The following is a 14,639-nucleotide window of genomic DNA, read 5'->3' on the forward strand; positions in this document are numbered from 1 at the left end:
TCTGTCTCTAGTGTTCAGCACCACCAGCCTGAGGCTCCAGTGTCTGTCTCTAGTGTTCAGCACCACCAGCCTGACAAGGATGATTGCCTCGCCTGGTTCACCATCTACTTATCTGATAGAGTTCAGTGTGTCAAATCGGAGGGCCTGTTGTCCGGACCTCTGGCAGTCTCTATGGGGGTGCCTTAGGGTTCAATTCTCGGGCAGACTCTCTTCTCTGTATACATCAATGATGTCGCTCTTGCTGCTGGTGATTCTCTGATCCACCTCTATGCAGACAACACTGTATACCTCTGGCCCTTCTTTGGACACTGTGTTAACTAACCTCCAGACGAGCTTCAATGCCATACAACACTCCGTGGCCTCCAACTGCTCTTAAATACAAGTAAAACTAAATGCATGCTCTTCAACAGATTGCTGTCCGCACCCGCCCGTCCAGCATCACTACTCTGGACGGTTCTGACTTAGAATATGTGGACAACTACAAATACCTAGGTGTCTGCCTAGACTGTAAACTCTCCTTCCAGACTCACATTAAATATCTCCAATCCAAATTTAAATCTAGAATCGGCTTCCTATTTCGCAACAAAGCCTCCTTCCATGTGTAACACTGTGTTGTTGTTAATGTCGAACTGCTTTGCTTTATCTTGGCCAGGTCGCAGTTTCAAATGAGAACTTGTTCTCAACTAACCTAGCTTTTTAAATAAAGTTTAAATAAAATTAAACAATTTAAAAGGAGAAACTCATCTCTCAATTAGCACACCCACGATTAGATTAGCTACTGCTAGCACTAGCAACCAATAACAATTAGATGACAATCGAATGCCAACAGGAGAGACTATTACAGTAGACTCTATTAGACTTGCAGAGCAGAGTTGACTCTATGTAATCGTTGTATGTATCTTGCAGAGGCCTGACCATTGTCTGTGTCTCCTGCTCACCTCACCATCTCTTCCTCCCTGTCCATCACGCTCCAGGCCCTGCAACATGCTACATCTGTGATAAAGTTTCAGCTGTTTTTCCTTTCCTCCAGGATTTTGGCCTCATTGCCAAAAAGTTGAAGTTGAAGTTTCTCTATAAATCTCATACGCGTCTACATTCAAAACCCTTTAATCCTCTCTAGCCCCCCTTGTCCTGGAATGAGGAGTTCTGATAAAAGACTTGAAGCGAAGGCTTAGCCCAGGTTTAATTAACAGAGTAGTCCAACAGAGCAGAACAGAATCAGAACAGAATCTTACATCCAGACACCAGGAAGACAGAATTACCCCACAGCAGAGATCAAGAGGAGGATTACTCCCCATATCAAGACTAATACCAGCAGCCCTCCACTGAGAGAGGACCAGACATTAGACCCAGCAACACAGCCTCACCAGTCCTCCACTGAGAGAGGACCAGTCATTAGACCCAGTAACACAGCCTCACCAGTCCTCCACTGAGAGAGGACCAGACATTAGACCCAGTAACACAGCCTCACCAGTCCCCCACTGAGAGAGGACCAGACAATAGACCCAGTAACACAGCCTCACCAGTCCTCCACTGAGAGAGGACCAGTCATTAGACCCAGTAACACAGCCTCACCAGTCCTCCACTGAGAGAGGACCAGACATTAGACCCAGTAACACAGCCTCACCAGTCCCCCACTGAGAGAGGACCAGACATTAGACCCAGTAACACAGCCTCACCAGTCCCACACTGAGAGAGGTACAGCTTTCCATCACAACATTTTCACACATAGGGCTCAAGAACATAGGGTCAGACAGACACACATGAAATATACACACGTACTAAACGTAGAAACGCACACACAATCTCACCTGCTAAGAGGATTCATGTGTTTTTTTATATTTACTTACACTTCATTTAACTAAGCAAGTCAGTTAATTGAGAACAAATTCCTATTTTACAATGACGGCCTACCCCGGCCAAACCCTCATGACACTAGGCCAATTGTATGCCGTCCTATGGGACTCCCGATCAAACCAGGTTCTGTAGTGACACCTCTAGCACTGAGATGAGGTGCCTTAGACTGCTGTGCCACTCAGGAGCCTAAAATATTGAATATTGAAGTACCTACTCTACTATCAGGGCTTAGCCTGAGAGGGACTGCAGGGAAATTTGACTCAAGCACAAACACCTCTTATCTACTACTGCCTGCATTTATGCAGGCTATGAGAGGCTAGGGCACTCCTGGCATTACCTACTCCTTCCTTCAATCACAGGGCTGGATTAGCCTGCAAGGTCCTCAGATCAGACATGTCATCGTCATATCACACAGACACTTCCTGCTTTCTGTGGGACCCATCCTACCCATGATCCTCTCCTCCTCAGCTTCCGGCAGCCCTAGGCAGGGATTACTTTGTGAGGAATTAGCGGTCACCCTGGTGTGACACAGAGGGGCTCAGAGGAGTGTACAGTCACTCACCCAGAAAGCCGCATGAGCCATGTCGTTTCTATTTTTTAAATGTTTTTAATTGAACCTTTATTTAACTAGGCAAGACAGTTAAGAACAAATTCTTATTTACAATGACGGCCTACCGGGGAACAGTGGGTTAACTGCCTTGTTCAGGGGCAGAACGACATCATTTTACCTTGGCAGCTCAGGGATTCGATCCAACAACCTTTCGGTTACTGGCCCAACGCTCTAACCACTAAAGCAGATCACTGGATGTCTGTGTAATGTCAGCCTGCAGAGGAGACAAGACAGAAGACAAAAACACCCAAGGACACAAATGTGTTAGGCAGACTCAATATGAGTCAACTTATCCTCGTCTGAGGAAATGAGCCATTTCCTACATAAGTGTTCTATCAAAGTAGAGATGCGAGGCATGGACATGCAGGGGGATTGGCTATGGCTGGAGTACTCCATCCTCTCTCATCTAGTACATTTAGCTCTACACCTCTTTACAGCCTGCTTACAAGCAGGATCAAACACCAGCAAGGACATCGGGCTGAAGAGACTTAGCTCATCCTGTAGACAAAACCATTCCATCATTTATGAGGGTGTTTTATAACCAACGATGGCCTCTTCATTGTTTTATGACTTCCTCCTAAACCTGATAATAGATTAGATAAAATAGTGGATGGATCCACTGTTGAATACTAGGCTGACAGTGGAAATCAGATGGAATCAACCATGATACGCACCGTGATACGCATTGTGGTACCCAACTCTTCCACTGTCTGACTTTCATTTCGGTGGGAAAGAAAAGAGAGATGGATGATGTGAAAAGAGAAGGAAGAGATGTGGTCTGTATTCTTGGTGCAGGAGGGCATGTGGTTGACTTGGCTGGCTAACCCAGCAGGCTGTCAGAGCAGAGGCAGGTCAGCCTACAGTGATTGATCATACCATGGGCTAGCCCCTTTACCCTCCATCTCCCTACAGCTGCCCCTTCAGTTAGTCCATAGGAGCCTTCACACAAGCCTTCACAACACATTGTTCACCAGAGAGTCATGGGGAGGTCCCCCAAGCTAAGATACACCCAGTGACAGAGTAATAAAGAAAACACACACACATTGACAGTGAAGGCATTGCTGCCTCCACCATACTGTCCAGCCCTGTTCTCTCCATCCATCCATCCATCCATCCATCCATTAATACACCTATCCATCCATCCATCCATCCATCCATCCATCCATCCATCCATCCATCCATTAATACACCCATCCATCCATCCATCCATCCATCCATCCATCCATCCATCCATCCATCCATCCATCCATCCATCCATCTATCTATCTATGTATCCATCCTTCCATTTCTCAATCAATCCACACCACTCTCCCTTTCGCTGACTGGCCAGTTGGAGTGTGTCCACCTCTCCTCACTAGCTCTGTGATCTCTGCAGGGCCAGTGTTGGATCTCCATGCCTCCTGCCAGTAGGCACAAAGAGCCCCTGTCTGGAGTGGCCTCCAATCCTCTCCTGCTCCCTGTCCCGTGGTGAGTGGCTCTCATGCCTGCCCTGCCCTTGTTCCAGCAGCATTATTCTTGTGGGGGAGAAGGACGGTGGAGGACGGGGGAGGAGTGGGAGACAACCACGGTCTAAACACCTCCAGCATCATCAGGACGTTTGACTCAGAGGGACAGCATGTCAACACCCCCTGCCCCTCGCTGCTGGGACTGCACAGGCGGAGATGCATTCTGGATTCATTAGCTGGGCCAATATCTCCCCCACCCTGATCTCCATGTCTTATAAGAGTTGAATGTTCATCTTGTCATTATTGTACCGCAGTATAATGTTGATATGGTCTGTCTATGAGTTTATTGTAGGGAGAGCATCCAGCTAGCCCAGCATGCTAATAGAAGCACTGTGTATTAGAGACGGAACACAAGTCATGTATCGAACAAATCCTCAACTCATAGTGGCATGTCTGCATCGACCACAGACAACAAATAGATGGGGCACATTTAATTACATGAGTTGCATTGATTTAATGCGAAAACCTTGAAATGAAGAATGGGTTGTGTTTAGGGGATCACACGCAGTGTGCATAGTAAAGCGATTGATGTATGTATCTTTATGAGGGTAATTGGAATGTGTATGTTGTCTACAGGAGATGGTGGCACCTTAATTGGGGAGGACGGGCTCTTGTTAATGGCCCGTTGACTCCGTTTCAGCCATTATTATGAGCTGCGTCAACTCAGGGGTCTCCACTGATGTTGTCATATGGGTACCTAGTGATATAATAGAGATAGGACTAACAGTGATGTGCTAGGAAGAGTATTCAGACACCCTCCCCTTTCCACATTTTGTTAGTCTTTTTCTAAAATTGATTAAATAAATAAAAATCTTCATCAATCTACCAACAATAACCATAATGTCAAAGCAAAAACAGGTTTTTAGACATTTTCTTTATTTACATAAGTATTCAGAACCTTTGCTATGAGACTCGAAATTGAGCTCTGGCCCATCCTGTTCCCATTGATCATCCTTGAGATGTTTCTACAACTTGATTGGAGTCCACCTGTGGTAAATTCAATTGCTTGGACATGATTTGGAAAGGTACCCACCTGTCTATATAAGGTCTCAAAACCAAGTCATGAGGTTGAAGGAATTGCCTGCAGAGCTCTGAGACAGAATTGTGTGGAAGCACAGATCTGGGGAAGGGTACCAAAACATGTCTGCAGCATTGAAGGTCCCGAAGAACACAGTGGCCTCCATCATTCTTAAATGGAAGAAGTTTGGAACCACCAAGACTCTTCCTAGAGCTGGCCACACAGCCAAACTGAGTAACCGGGGGAGAAATTCCTTGGTCAGGGAGGTGACCAAGGACCTGATGGTCATTCTGACAGAGCTCCAGAGTTCCTGTGTGGAGATGGGAGAACATTCCAGAAGCACAATCATCTCTGCAGCACTCTACCAATCAGGCCTTTATGGTAGAGTGGGCAGACTGAAGACACTCCGCAGTAAAAGGCACATGACAACACACTTGGAGTTTACCAATAAGCACCTAAAGGACTCTCAGAGAAACCAGATTCTCTGGTCTGATGAAACTAAGATTGAACTCTTTGGCCTGAATGCCAAGTGTCACATATGGAGGAAACCTGGCACCATCCCTACCATGAAGCATGGTGGTGGCAGCATCATGCTGTGGGAATATTTTCAGTGGCAGGGGCTGGGGCTGGGAGACTAGTCAGGATCAGGCGAAAGATGAACAGAGCAAAGTACAGAGAGATCCTTGATGAAAACCTACTTCTTTGATGAAAACCTAAAGTCTCAGGACTGTGGCGAAGGTTCACCTTACAACAGGACTACGACCCTAAGCACACAGCCAAGACTACGCAGGAGTGGCTTTGGGACAAGTCTCTGAATGTCGTTGAGTGGCACAGCCAGAGCCTGAACTTGAACCCGATCAAATATCTCTGGAAAGACCTGAAAATAGCTGTGCAGCGACGCTCCCCATTCAACCTGACAAAGTTTGAGAGGATCTGCAGAGAAGAATGAGAGAAACTCCCCAAATACAGGTGTGCCAAGCTTGTAGCGTCAAACCCAAGAAGACAAGAGGCTGTAATCGCTGCCAAAGGTGCTTCAACAAAGTACTGAGTAAAGGGTCTGAATGCTTACAGCATGTAAATTAAATATTTATGTTTTTTTTTTTTAAATGTGCAAACATTTCTAAAAACCTGCTTTTGCTTTGTTATTATGGGGTATTGTGTGTAGATTGATTAGGGAAAAAAATAACAATTTAATCTACTTTAGAATAAGGCTTTAAGGTAACAAAATGTGGAAAAAGTATAGGGGTTAGAAAACGTTCTGAATGCACTGTATGTTAGCCATTTGTTTTCCATGTCATTAAAGGATTAAGAGTATTTCAGAGAAATAGCCTTAAACTAAATCCACACCCACAATCAATTAAAACAAGCCAACAGCCTTCCAGAAACATACAGTGTGATATCATGGCCAATTGGGCTGTAAAACCCATAGCATAGAGTAGTACATTTATAAAAACAATTTTAGACTACTGGTTTGTTGTAGTTCAAGGCTAAATGGAATATAAAAGAGAGGCTACAGTGCCCTTAATCATCATTCTTACAGTAGTCTACTCCAACTTCAACCAGATTAGTGTCTGGGCTAGGGCAGAGCAAGGTTTGTGGTTGTGTCTCAGGCCACGTCTCAGCTCCATGTTGACTGGCTGGGCTGTTTTCACCAATTTGCTGTGAACCTTCCTGAGACAATTAACTGCTACAGAGCTTTAACACACTCAGCCTCCAGTACCCTGGCAGCACATGGGTGGGATCTCTCTCTCTCTCTCTCTCTCTCTCTCTCTCTCTCTCTCTCTCTCTCTCTCTCTCTCTCTCTCTCTCTCTCTCTCTCTCTCTCTCTCTCTCTCTCTCTCTCTCTCTCTCTCTCTCTCTCTCTCTCTCTCTCTCTCTCTCTCTCTCTCTCTCTCTCTCTCTCTCTCTCTCTTTCTCTCTCTCTCTCTCTCTCTCTCATTGGAATTAGCAGAACATAGACTTGTACAACTCTTATGCAGCAGAAAAAAGAGAGGGGGAATAGAAATGTTTGCAACAACGTTAGAGAGAACACGATGTGAGATGGTTCTCCTGGAATGTAAATCCTTACCACTCTGTGAGAAGAAGACCAGACAAGAGGTGCCTGCCACAATAACAAGTTAATGAAAGGCAAACACTCTAGCAGGTAAATAATTAGTCTAGTTGAAGGAATAGTAGTGGAAGGCAGACTGATTCTATTTCATTGTGTCAGAGAGAGAGGGAAAAGAGAGAAGACTGAGTGAGGACAGCGGTATGAAATAGAATCCTGATGGATTTCATACGTTGGGTTTTGGGTAGTGGGTGTGGGGGTTGACATAAAGACCCTGCTCTTTGAGGGCCAACAGATGTAGTACAAGGGATTTCCTGCTCAGTAGACAGGCGGGTACTCAGTGGGAGGGGGCCATCCCAGTCTTTACACTGGCGCTTGCCAACTGTCCCCCCTGCTCCACCCCACCCGCTCCACAGATGAGCCTAAGGAGCTCCCCCACTCAGGAGCTGGATAGCTTACTAGCTTGACATTGTGGCTAAGAATATATCAAGTGTGTTACCTACATGTTATTAAAGAGCTATATGAAAAGATAAGTTCGACAGGACATATCTCCCTCTCTCCTGTGATGGCAATAGAGTGACTCAGAACTCCAGAGAGCCATGTCTATCCATGTGTTCATGAGTCCAGCAGTGAGCCCTGTGCGGCGTGGTCAGTAGCTCAGTACAGACAGCGAGCCAGGCCAGTAGACAGAGAGCAGGCCCCGGGGTTATCTCTCTGTCAAGTGGAGCAGTATGCCGACCATTACCTCACTTTACTATCTCACACACTGTCCCTCCTGGAAAACAGAAAGCTGTTCTTAGTGCCTCTCGGGACTCTGTAGTCTGTACTGTACAATGGGTAAAGATAAGAGGAAACCACTTTGATACAGTCAAGGTTGATAGTCAACTTTACACAGCACTGTCTGTGTGTGTGTATGTGTGTGTGTGTGTGTGAGAGAGAGAGTAGAGAGAGAGAGAGAGAGAGAGAGAGAAGGGGAGAAGGAGAGACCTTGTCATTGGCACCCACACAGTGTCAACACATGAACACAGAAAAACGTGAGAGATGAGGATGATGGTCAGCCCTTTGGAAGAATGTCTCCACAATACCTTTGTTTTATATTTTGTCAAGTCTAAAACGTTCTGGCTTTGATCATTGTTTTAACAGCTGCAGTTTAAAAAATCCCAGAGTTCCTTGTTTTGAGGAAAAAAAGCCTAAAAGACTGAGGTGAGGAATTTCAGTCATTCTTTGAAAGGCAGCTTGATTCTGTACATGACTTAATGTGGCTTGCAGTGCAGTTAGAGGACTGCAGCCAGTCACCTGGTCCTTTGTGATCTGCATCAGCCTGTTTGCTGCTAGAGAGCAGGCCCAGTCAGCCAGTCAGCCATTCAACTAGTCAGCCAGTCATTCAGTCAGCCAGTCAGCAAGTCTGCCAGTCAGCTAGGTAGCCAGTCAGTCAGTCAAATTGTCAGCCAGTCAGCTAGTTAGACAGTCAGCCAGTCAGCCAGTCAGTCACTCAGTCAGCCAGTCAGTCAGCCAGTCAGCTAGTAAGACAGTCAGCTGGTTAGTCAGTCAGTCAGCCAGTCAGCTAGTTAGCCAGTCAGCCAGTCAGTCAGCTGGTTAGTCAGTCAGTTAGCCAGTCAGCCAGTCAGTCAGCCAGTCAGTCAGCCAGTCCTCTCCGTCGTTCAACAGTACAGCTCTATCTCTCTTTGTTCTCCATAGCATGCTATTAAACATGAACAAAGCCGTCTCATTACTTGGTGTCTCCATTACTAACACACAGCAAACATCAACAGAGAAAGAATTAATCCCACCTTGAGCCTGTGTGAGTATAGTATAGTAAAGTATAGTATACTATAGTACAGTATAGTAAACACAGGACAAACAGGATTCACGGTGAATGCATTAACCCTGTCTATATTAAGAGGGTCAGATGGAGAGATTGCGGCTATGTGCTGTACGTGTCGTTAATGATAAACCAAACAAACTGGGTTAGCTCGCCCCAGCCTGACAAAACACGACTTGTTGCAACTTGGATTATGTTTACAGTCGCTCGAGTGTAGGAGAACTCTAAAAGCCAGGTCATTAGAATAACAGTGTACAAAAGTAGTGGGTTTTTTGCTTTTAAAGTGAAATCTTGCAGGGCTCTGAGAGCTTGGTAGAGTAAACATTGTTAATATGTTAACTTCCTTCTCTGAAGTTTCACTGGGGAGAAAAGCTCTGGGTTTGTCTTGAACTCACCGTGGAATTAGTCAATAAATCCTTGGAATAAAACGCTAAAATGTAAAAAAAAAAGATAAACTACGATAAATTGAGATTTGCCGAACATTTTTCAGCAATCACAAGCACACAATGTCAAAATTGTTTTTTAAAAGGTTCTGTTCCTGTTCTGAAGTTTAAACGAGGTCTTGTAAAAGCTCAGGGCTTAGTTTTCTCTGCGCTCTCCTTCAATCTCCTTCTCTCTCCTGCAGGGTTCTATCCTGGTTGCTCCGACAACGTAATTATATGTGCGGGAGCGTGAAAAATAGAGTGGAGTCAGAGAGACAGAGAGAGACAGAGAGAGACACAGAGAGACAGAGAGAGACAGACAGAGAGAGACAGAGAGAGAGAGTGAGACAGACAGAGAGAGAGAGAGAGAGACAGAGAGAGACAGAGAGACAGACAGAGAGAGACAGAGAGAGAGAGTGAGACAGACAGAGAGAGACAGAGAGAGAGAGAGAGAGAGAGAGAGAGAGAGAGAAACAGACAGAGAGAGAGACAGAGAGAGAGAGAGAGAGACAGAGAGAGACAGAGAGAGAGAGACAGAGAGAGAGAGAGAGACAGAGAGAGAGCGACAGAGAGAGAGAGAGAGAGAGAGAGAGAGAGAGAGAGAGAGAGAGACAGAGAGAGACAGAGAGAGACAGAGAGAGACAGACAGAGACAGAGACAGAGAGAGAGAGAGACAGAGAGAGAGAGAGAGAGAGAGGGCCGCAGCTCAGAACCTTGTCATTATGGGTCCTTTTGAACCTGGTCCAGAATAAGCAGCCCAGTGCTGTGGGCAGGGCCAGGCCAGCCACTGTCTCTACTCTGGCCTGCACCGCTCCAGTCCTGCTTCCATCCTGCTCCAGCCAAACCTAATGTTCTTCTACTTGAAGAACCCACCTAGAAATAAATACCCCATATCGTCCACTGTTGGGGGAATATTTTTAGCATTCCAATTTATGGAAACTGGGGCCCTGTTTAACACTCACTGTTCAATTTCCTTGACATTTCTATTTGATGTATTCATCAGGAGACCTTCTGTATTTCTGAAGGCAGGCCTCTAACCATCCAGGGTGAGTGACTGAGTGAATAAAAGACAGCAGAGGAACAGTCATCAGTTTGGGGCAGCAGAGCCTGACTCTGGGGTGAGATCTAAGAGGAGATGAGGACATGACACCGTCCCCCGCCACCACTAACACACAGGGTATGGTTTCAGCTGTGCTCTTCCGTGACCAACCCACTGCTACTATATTCCCATGGTCCTCCCATGGAACTAGGCTCTCTCATTTCAAAGGCAGAGCCCTTAAAAGCAACCAATAAATCATTTTAGATTCATTTTTTAATTATGGCCATTTCTGCACCTGATGGTACATCAAGAGTCAGAAATATATACATCATCCACAACAAAATACGAAGAAAGCATAGTAAGTCCACAGCTGAAATACAGAATGTATCTTGCCTTCTCATGTAGCCTATGGTACATTCCTTCAGTTTTCACCCCCACTCCCCTAACCACCATCAGATCCTCCCCTCCAGCCCCAGCCAGTCACCAGCGCCCTAAAAAAAGTCCACCGCCCATCCCCCAAACCCCTCGCTCTCCAATAGATTACAATGAGGGCTTTGGTGACAGCTCTTGGGCATGCTTGAGAAGCAGTTGATATCTGAGATCCTCTTCTCAATGTTCCCTCTCCGGCCAGTAGAGACACAGACAGCACAGATCATATATCTAAGAGCTGACCTCAGAACAGCCAGTAGAGACACAGCACAGATAACACGTCTAAGATCTGACCTCAGAAACCAACCAGCCTTTTTTAAGGAGTGTATATTATTCACTATCTATTTATTTGAAAGCTTTTAGTCCCAAACCTTTCAGTGTAGTCACTGACCCTCACAATGATGGAATGCCCCCTCCACATCAAAGCAGGTCCATCATTAAGACAGTCCAGCAGGCATTAAAGAGGAGCTCCTCTAGTCTAGTCTACATCCAATGAAAACTGGGGTATCTCTCTCCACTAAAAGATGACCGAACACAGATACAATGACTGGCCTGTTTTGTGTATTAAAAACTCTGATCCATCTCCCTGACAAACACCAGAGCTAGCAGGACAACCGAAACAGCTTTGTTGCTATTGTAGCTCCTGACCCCCTACCAAGGGTCCTTTACAAGAGCACTCACCCTGGGATGATCAGGCCACTCTCCCCCCAGGCCTCCTCAAGCCTACTGGGGCCACTGGGCAAAACACATCCTGAACCATCTCCTGTGAGATTATCCAACTCAATGAGCACATTGAGGGGGAAATAGAGTAGGAAACTGGAGTCTTCTATTCAGCCCCAGCTCCAGTCTAAACCCCCTTCTCTTCCATTCACACCGAACCCAGAGGCCCAGAGGCCCAGAGGCCCAGAGGCCCAAGAAGAAATAAGAAAAGCCCCAACACGAGCTGCACTCACATGCTACTTCCAGCGAGGCGTTGTGGCTGACGGCTTCTCCCAGGTAGTTGCGGGCGACGCAGACGTAGGAGCCCTCATCCGGTTTGGAGCGTCGTCCGTGGACGATACGTAGAAAGAAGAGGGAGCCGCTGGGCAGCAGCATGCGTTGAGATCGAGGGTTGTCCCGGTCCGTTTCCACCCGCTCCCCGTCCTTGTACCACTCCACCGTGGGGCTGGGCCGCCCCTCTGCCTTGCAGTTGAGGGTGGCCGGCTCCCCTTTGGACACGATCAAGTCAGAGGGGTGCTCCACAATCCGGGGTGGGGAGTCCTCCTGACGCAGACGGGATCCTGGGAAGAGAAGAGAAAAGAGAGAATTGACTAACACTGGATGTTAAGGGCCAACAGGCCAGCTAGGACCATGTACCAGGTATCTTTAACCTACCGTTAACACTATTACATCATCTGCATATGTATACCTAACTCTGAATTGTGAAACATGGGAACAGAGAGAAACGGTAGTGGATTGGTGATATCTCAATAGAGTAAGTAATCCTAGGCAGGTGCCTGTGATATGCACAGCAGCAGAAAGCAGCTCAATTACTGTTCTCAGAGTGATGTCACCCTGTCATTACATCATACAGTAACTTCTCCTTTAGAGCTGAGCAATGCTACAGTAACTTGTCCTTTAGAGCCTTTCATTAAATACAGTAACTTGTCCTTTAGAGCCTTTCATTAAATACAGCAACTTATCCTTTAGAGCCTTTCATTAAATACAGTAACTTGTCCTTTAGAGCCTTTCATTAAATACAGTAACTTGTCCTTTAGAGCCTTTCATTAAATACAGTAACTTGTCCTTTAGAGCCTTTCATTAAATACAGTAACTTGTCCTTTAAAGCCTTTCATTAAATACAGTAACTTCTCCTTTAGAGCCTTTCATTAAATACAGTTACTTCTCCTTTAAAGGCTTTCATTAAATACAGTAACTTATCATTTAAAGCCTTTCATTACACACAGTAACATCTCCTCCTGAGCAACCCAACGTTCCAGCTATGTACCCCTGTCAGAAATGAGAGGGGGGGAAGACACACCTCACAGCTTTGTGTTAATCAACAGACAAATATACTGTCTATCCATTTTTATTTAACTAGGCGATTTAGTTAAGAACAACTTCTTATTTATAACGACACCCTACCTGGGAACAGTGGGTTAACTACTTTTGTTCAGCAGCAGAAGGACAGATTTTCACCTTGGCAGCTCAGGGATTTGATACAGCAAGTTTTCAGTTACTGGCCCAACGCTCTAACCACTAGGCTACCTGCCTCACCGTTTAGCAGACGTTTTTATCAAAACTGATGTACAGTCGTTACTGTATACATGGACCCAGCAGGAATCCACCCCACAACCCTTGGTGCTGCAAGCTCTATGGAGTGAGCCATACAGGACCACATGAGCAGAGACCCAGGTAGAAACCACTACAAGCTAATGCATGAGGCAGCAACATGGCTGAGACCAGTGAGCTGTGGCTATCAGAACTGCTTTAAATGCAAATGAGCATGATGTCGTTAACGCCTGAGGGATAGAAGATGACAGGTCTATGTGTGTGTGTGTGTGTGTGTGTGTGTGTGTGTGTGTGTGTGTGTGTGTGTGTGTGTGTGTGTGTGTGTGTGTGTGTCCAACCCTGTATCTCCCCACATATGCCTTGGAGCCAAATCAGCACCAATTGAAGGGAAATGGGACTAATTGGCGGCACAGGGTCACAATTAATTTACCCAGCATCACATGGACTTGCCACACTACCTCGACTCAGTGCCCTCTCTTCTCCACACATCCTCCATTCATCCGCCCCATTTCCCCCAAAAAAATGGTTCTGAGAGCGCATCTTCCTGCGGTGGGCCGTGATTAGAGGGGAGTCAGCAGAATTAGAGGCAGGCGACGCCAGGTCAAGATGAATCACTACTACTGAAAACAGGGAGGGGAGCCAACGGAACATCATTAACCCACACCCCCAAAATACAGAGTAGACTCACTACACCCCAGTCACTCATTACCACTCCCTTACCACAGACTTTATTATGGTGCTATGTTGCTTGTACTGTGTCTTTACTGTTCATGTTTAAGTGTTGTCCACAGTGGAGGAGGAAAGGTTGATAGTGAAGTCTGTACGATAAGGCAGTAAGGTGATGCAATAACAACGCAACAGTGTTGTGAAAGTAATTCCTACACTGGTTTCTTAATAATGATGAGTGGGTATTACTGTAACTATTAGTGAGTTTCCCTTCTGAAGAGATGCTCAGGGAGTAATTACTGAATCCCTGTGTGTGGGTGTTAGAGGGAGATATCGAGAGAAGAGAGAGACAGAGGGACATCCATGCCCAGAGAAAAGAGATAATATATATTACTCTATCTAAAAATGGAATAAAGCCCCCAGAAAAACAGAGTCTGTCTCAGATGTTTGAGTCTGTTGCATGTATCTGTCTGAGCCACTCCTAATTAACCACCATTAGTAACCTGCTCCCATCACAGCCCTTTGATCCTGCAGCCTGTATCCTAACCAGGCTAACCAGGTTAACCATGCTAACCAGACTAACCAGGCTAACTAAGCTAACCAGGTTAACCATGCTAACCATGCTAACCAGGCTAACCAGGCTAACCAGGTTAACTAAGCTAACCAGGCTAACCAGGTTAACCATGCTAACCATGCTAACCAGGCTAACCATGCTAACCAGGCTAACCAGGTTAACCATGCTAACCAGACTAACCAGGCTAACTAAGCTAACCAGGCTAACCAGGTTAACCATGCTAACCAGGCTAACCAGGCTAACCAGGTTAACTAAGCTAACCAGGCTAACCAGGTTAACCATGCTAACCATGCTAACCAGGCTAACCAGGCTAGCGTGGCCCAGCCCTTTGATCAGCCTGCATATCACATCATCAGGGTTAAGAGGTACGCTAACAACC

General features: G+C 46.0%; 1 protein-coding gene across 1 annotated transcript in view; it reads right to left on the reverse strand.

The window, feature by feature from the left end:
* Positions 1-2,632: 2,632 nt before the first annotated feature.
* The window catches only part of LOC139398192 (roundabout homolog 2-like), a 16,486-nt gene continuing 4,479 nt past the window's right edge, over positions 2,633-14,639 (reverse strand). Inside the window, exons 2-3 of the mRNA XM_071144312.1 lie at positions 11,703-12,029; positions 2,633-2,681 (exon numbers count right to left, since the gene is read on the reverse strand). Coding sequence (XP_071000413.1) covers positions 2,677-2,681; positions 11,703-12,029 — 332 coding nt within the window. The 3' untranslated portion in view covers positions 2,633-2,676. The remainder of the gene's footprint in view (positions 2,682-11,702; positions 12,030-14,639) is intronic.

This window comes from Oncorhynchus clarkii, unplaced genomic scaffold (assembly GCF_045791955.1).
Source record: "Oncorhynchus clarkii lewisi isolate Uvic-CL-2024 unplaced genomic scaffold, UVic_Ocla_1.0 unplaced_contig_10484_pilon_pilon, whole genome shotgun sequence".
Taxonomy (NCBI): Eukaryota; Metazoa; Chordata; class Actinopteri; order Salmoniformes; family Salmonidae; genus Oncorhynchus; species Oncorhynchus clarkii.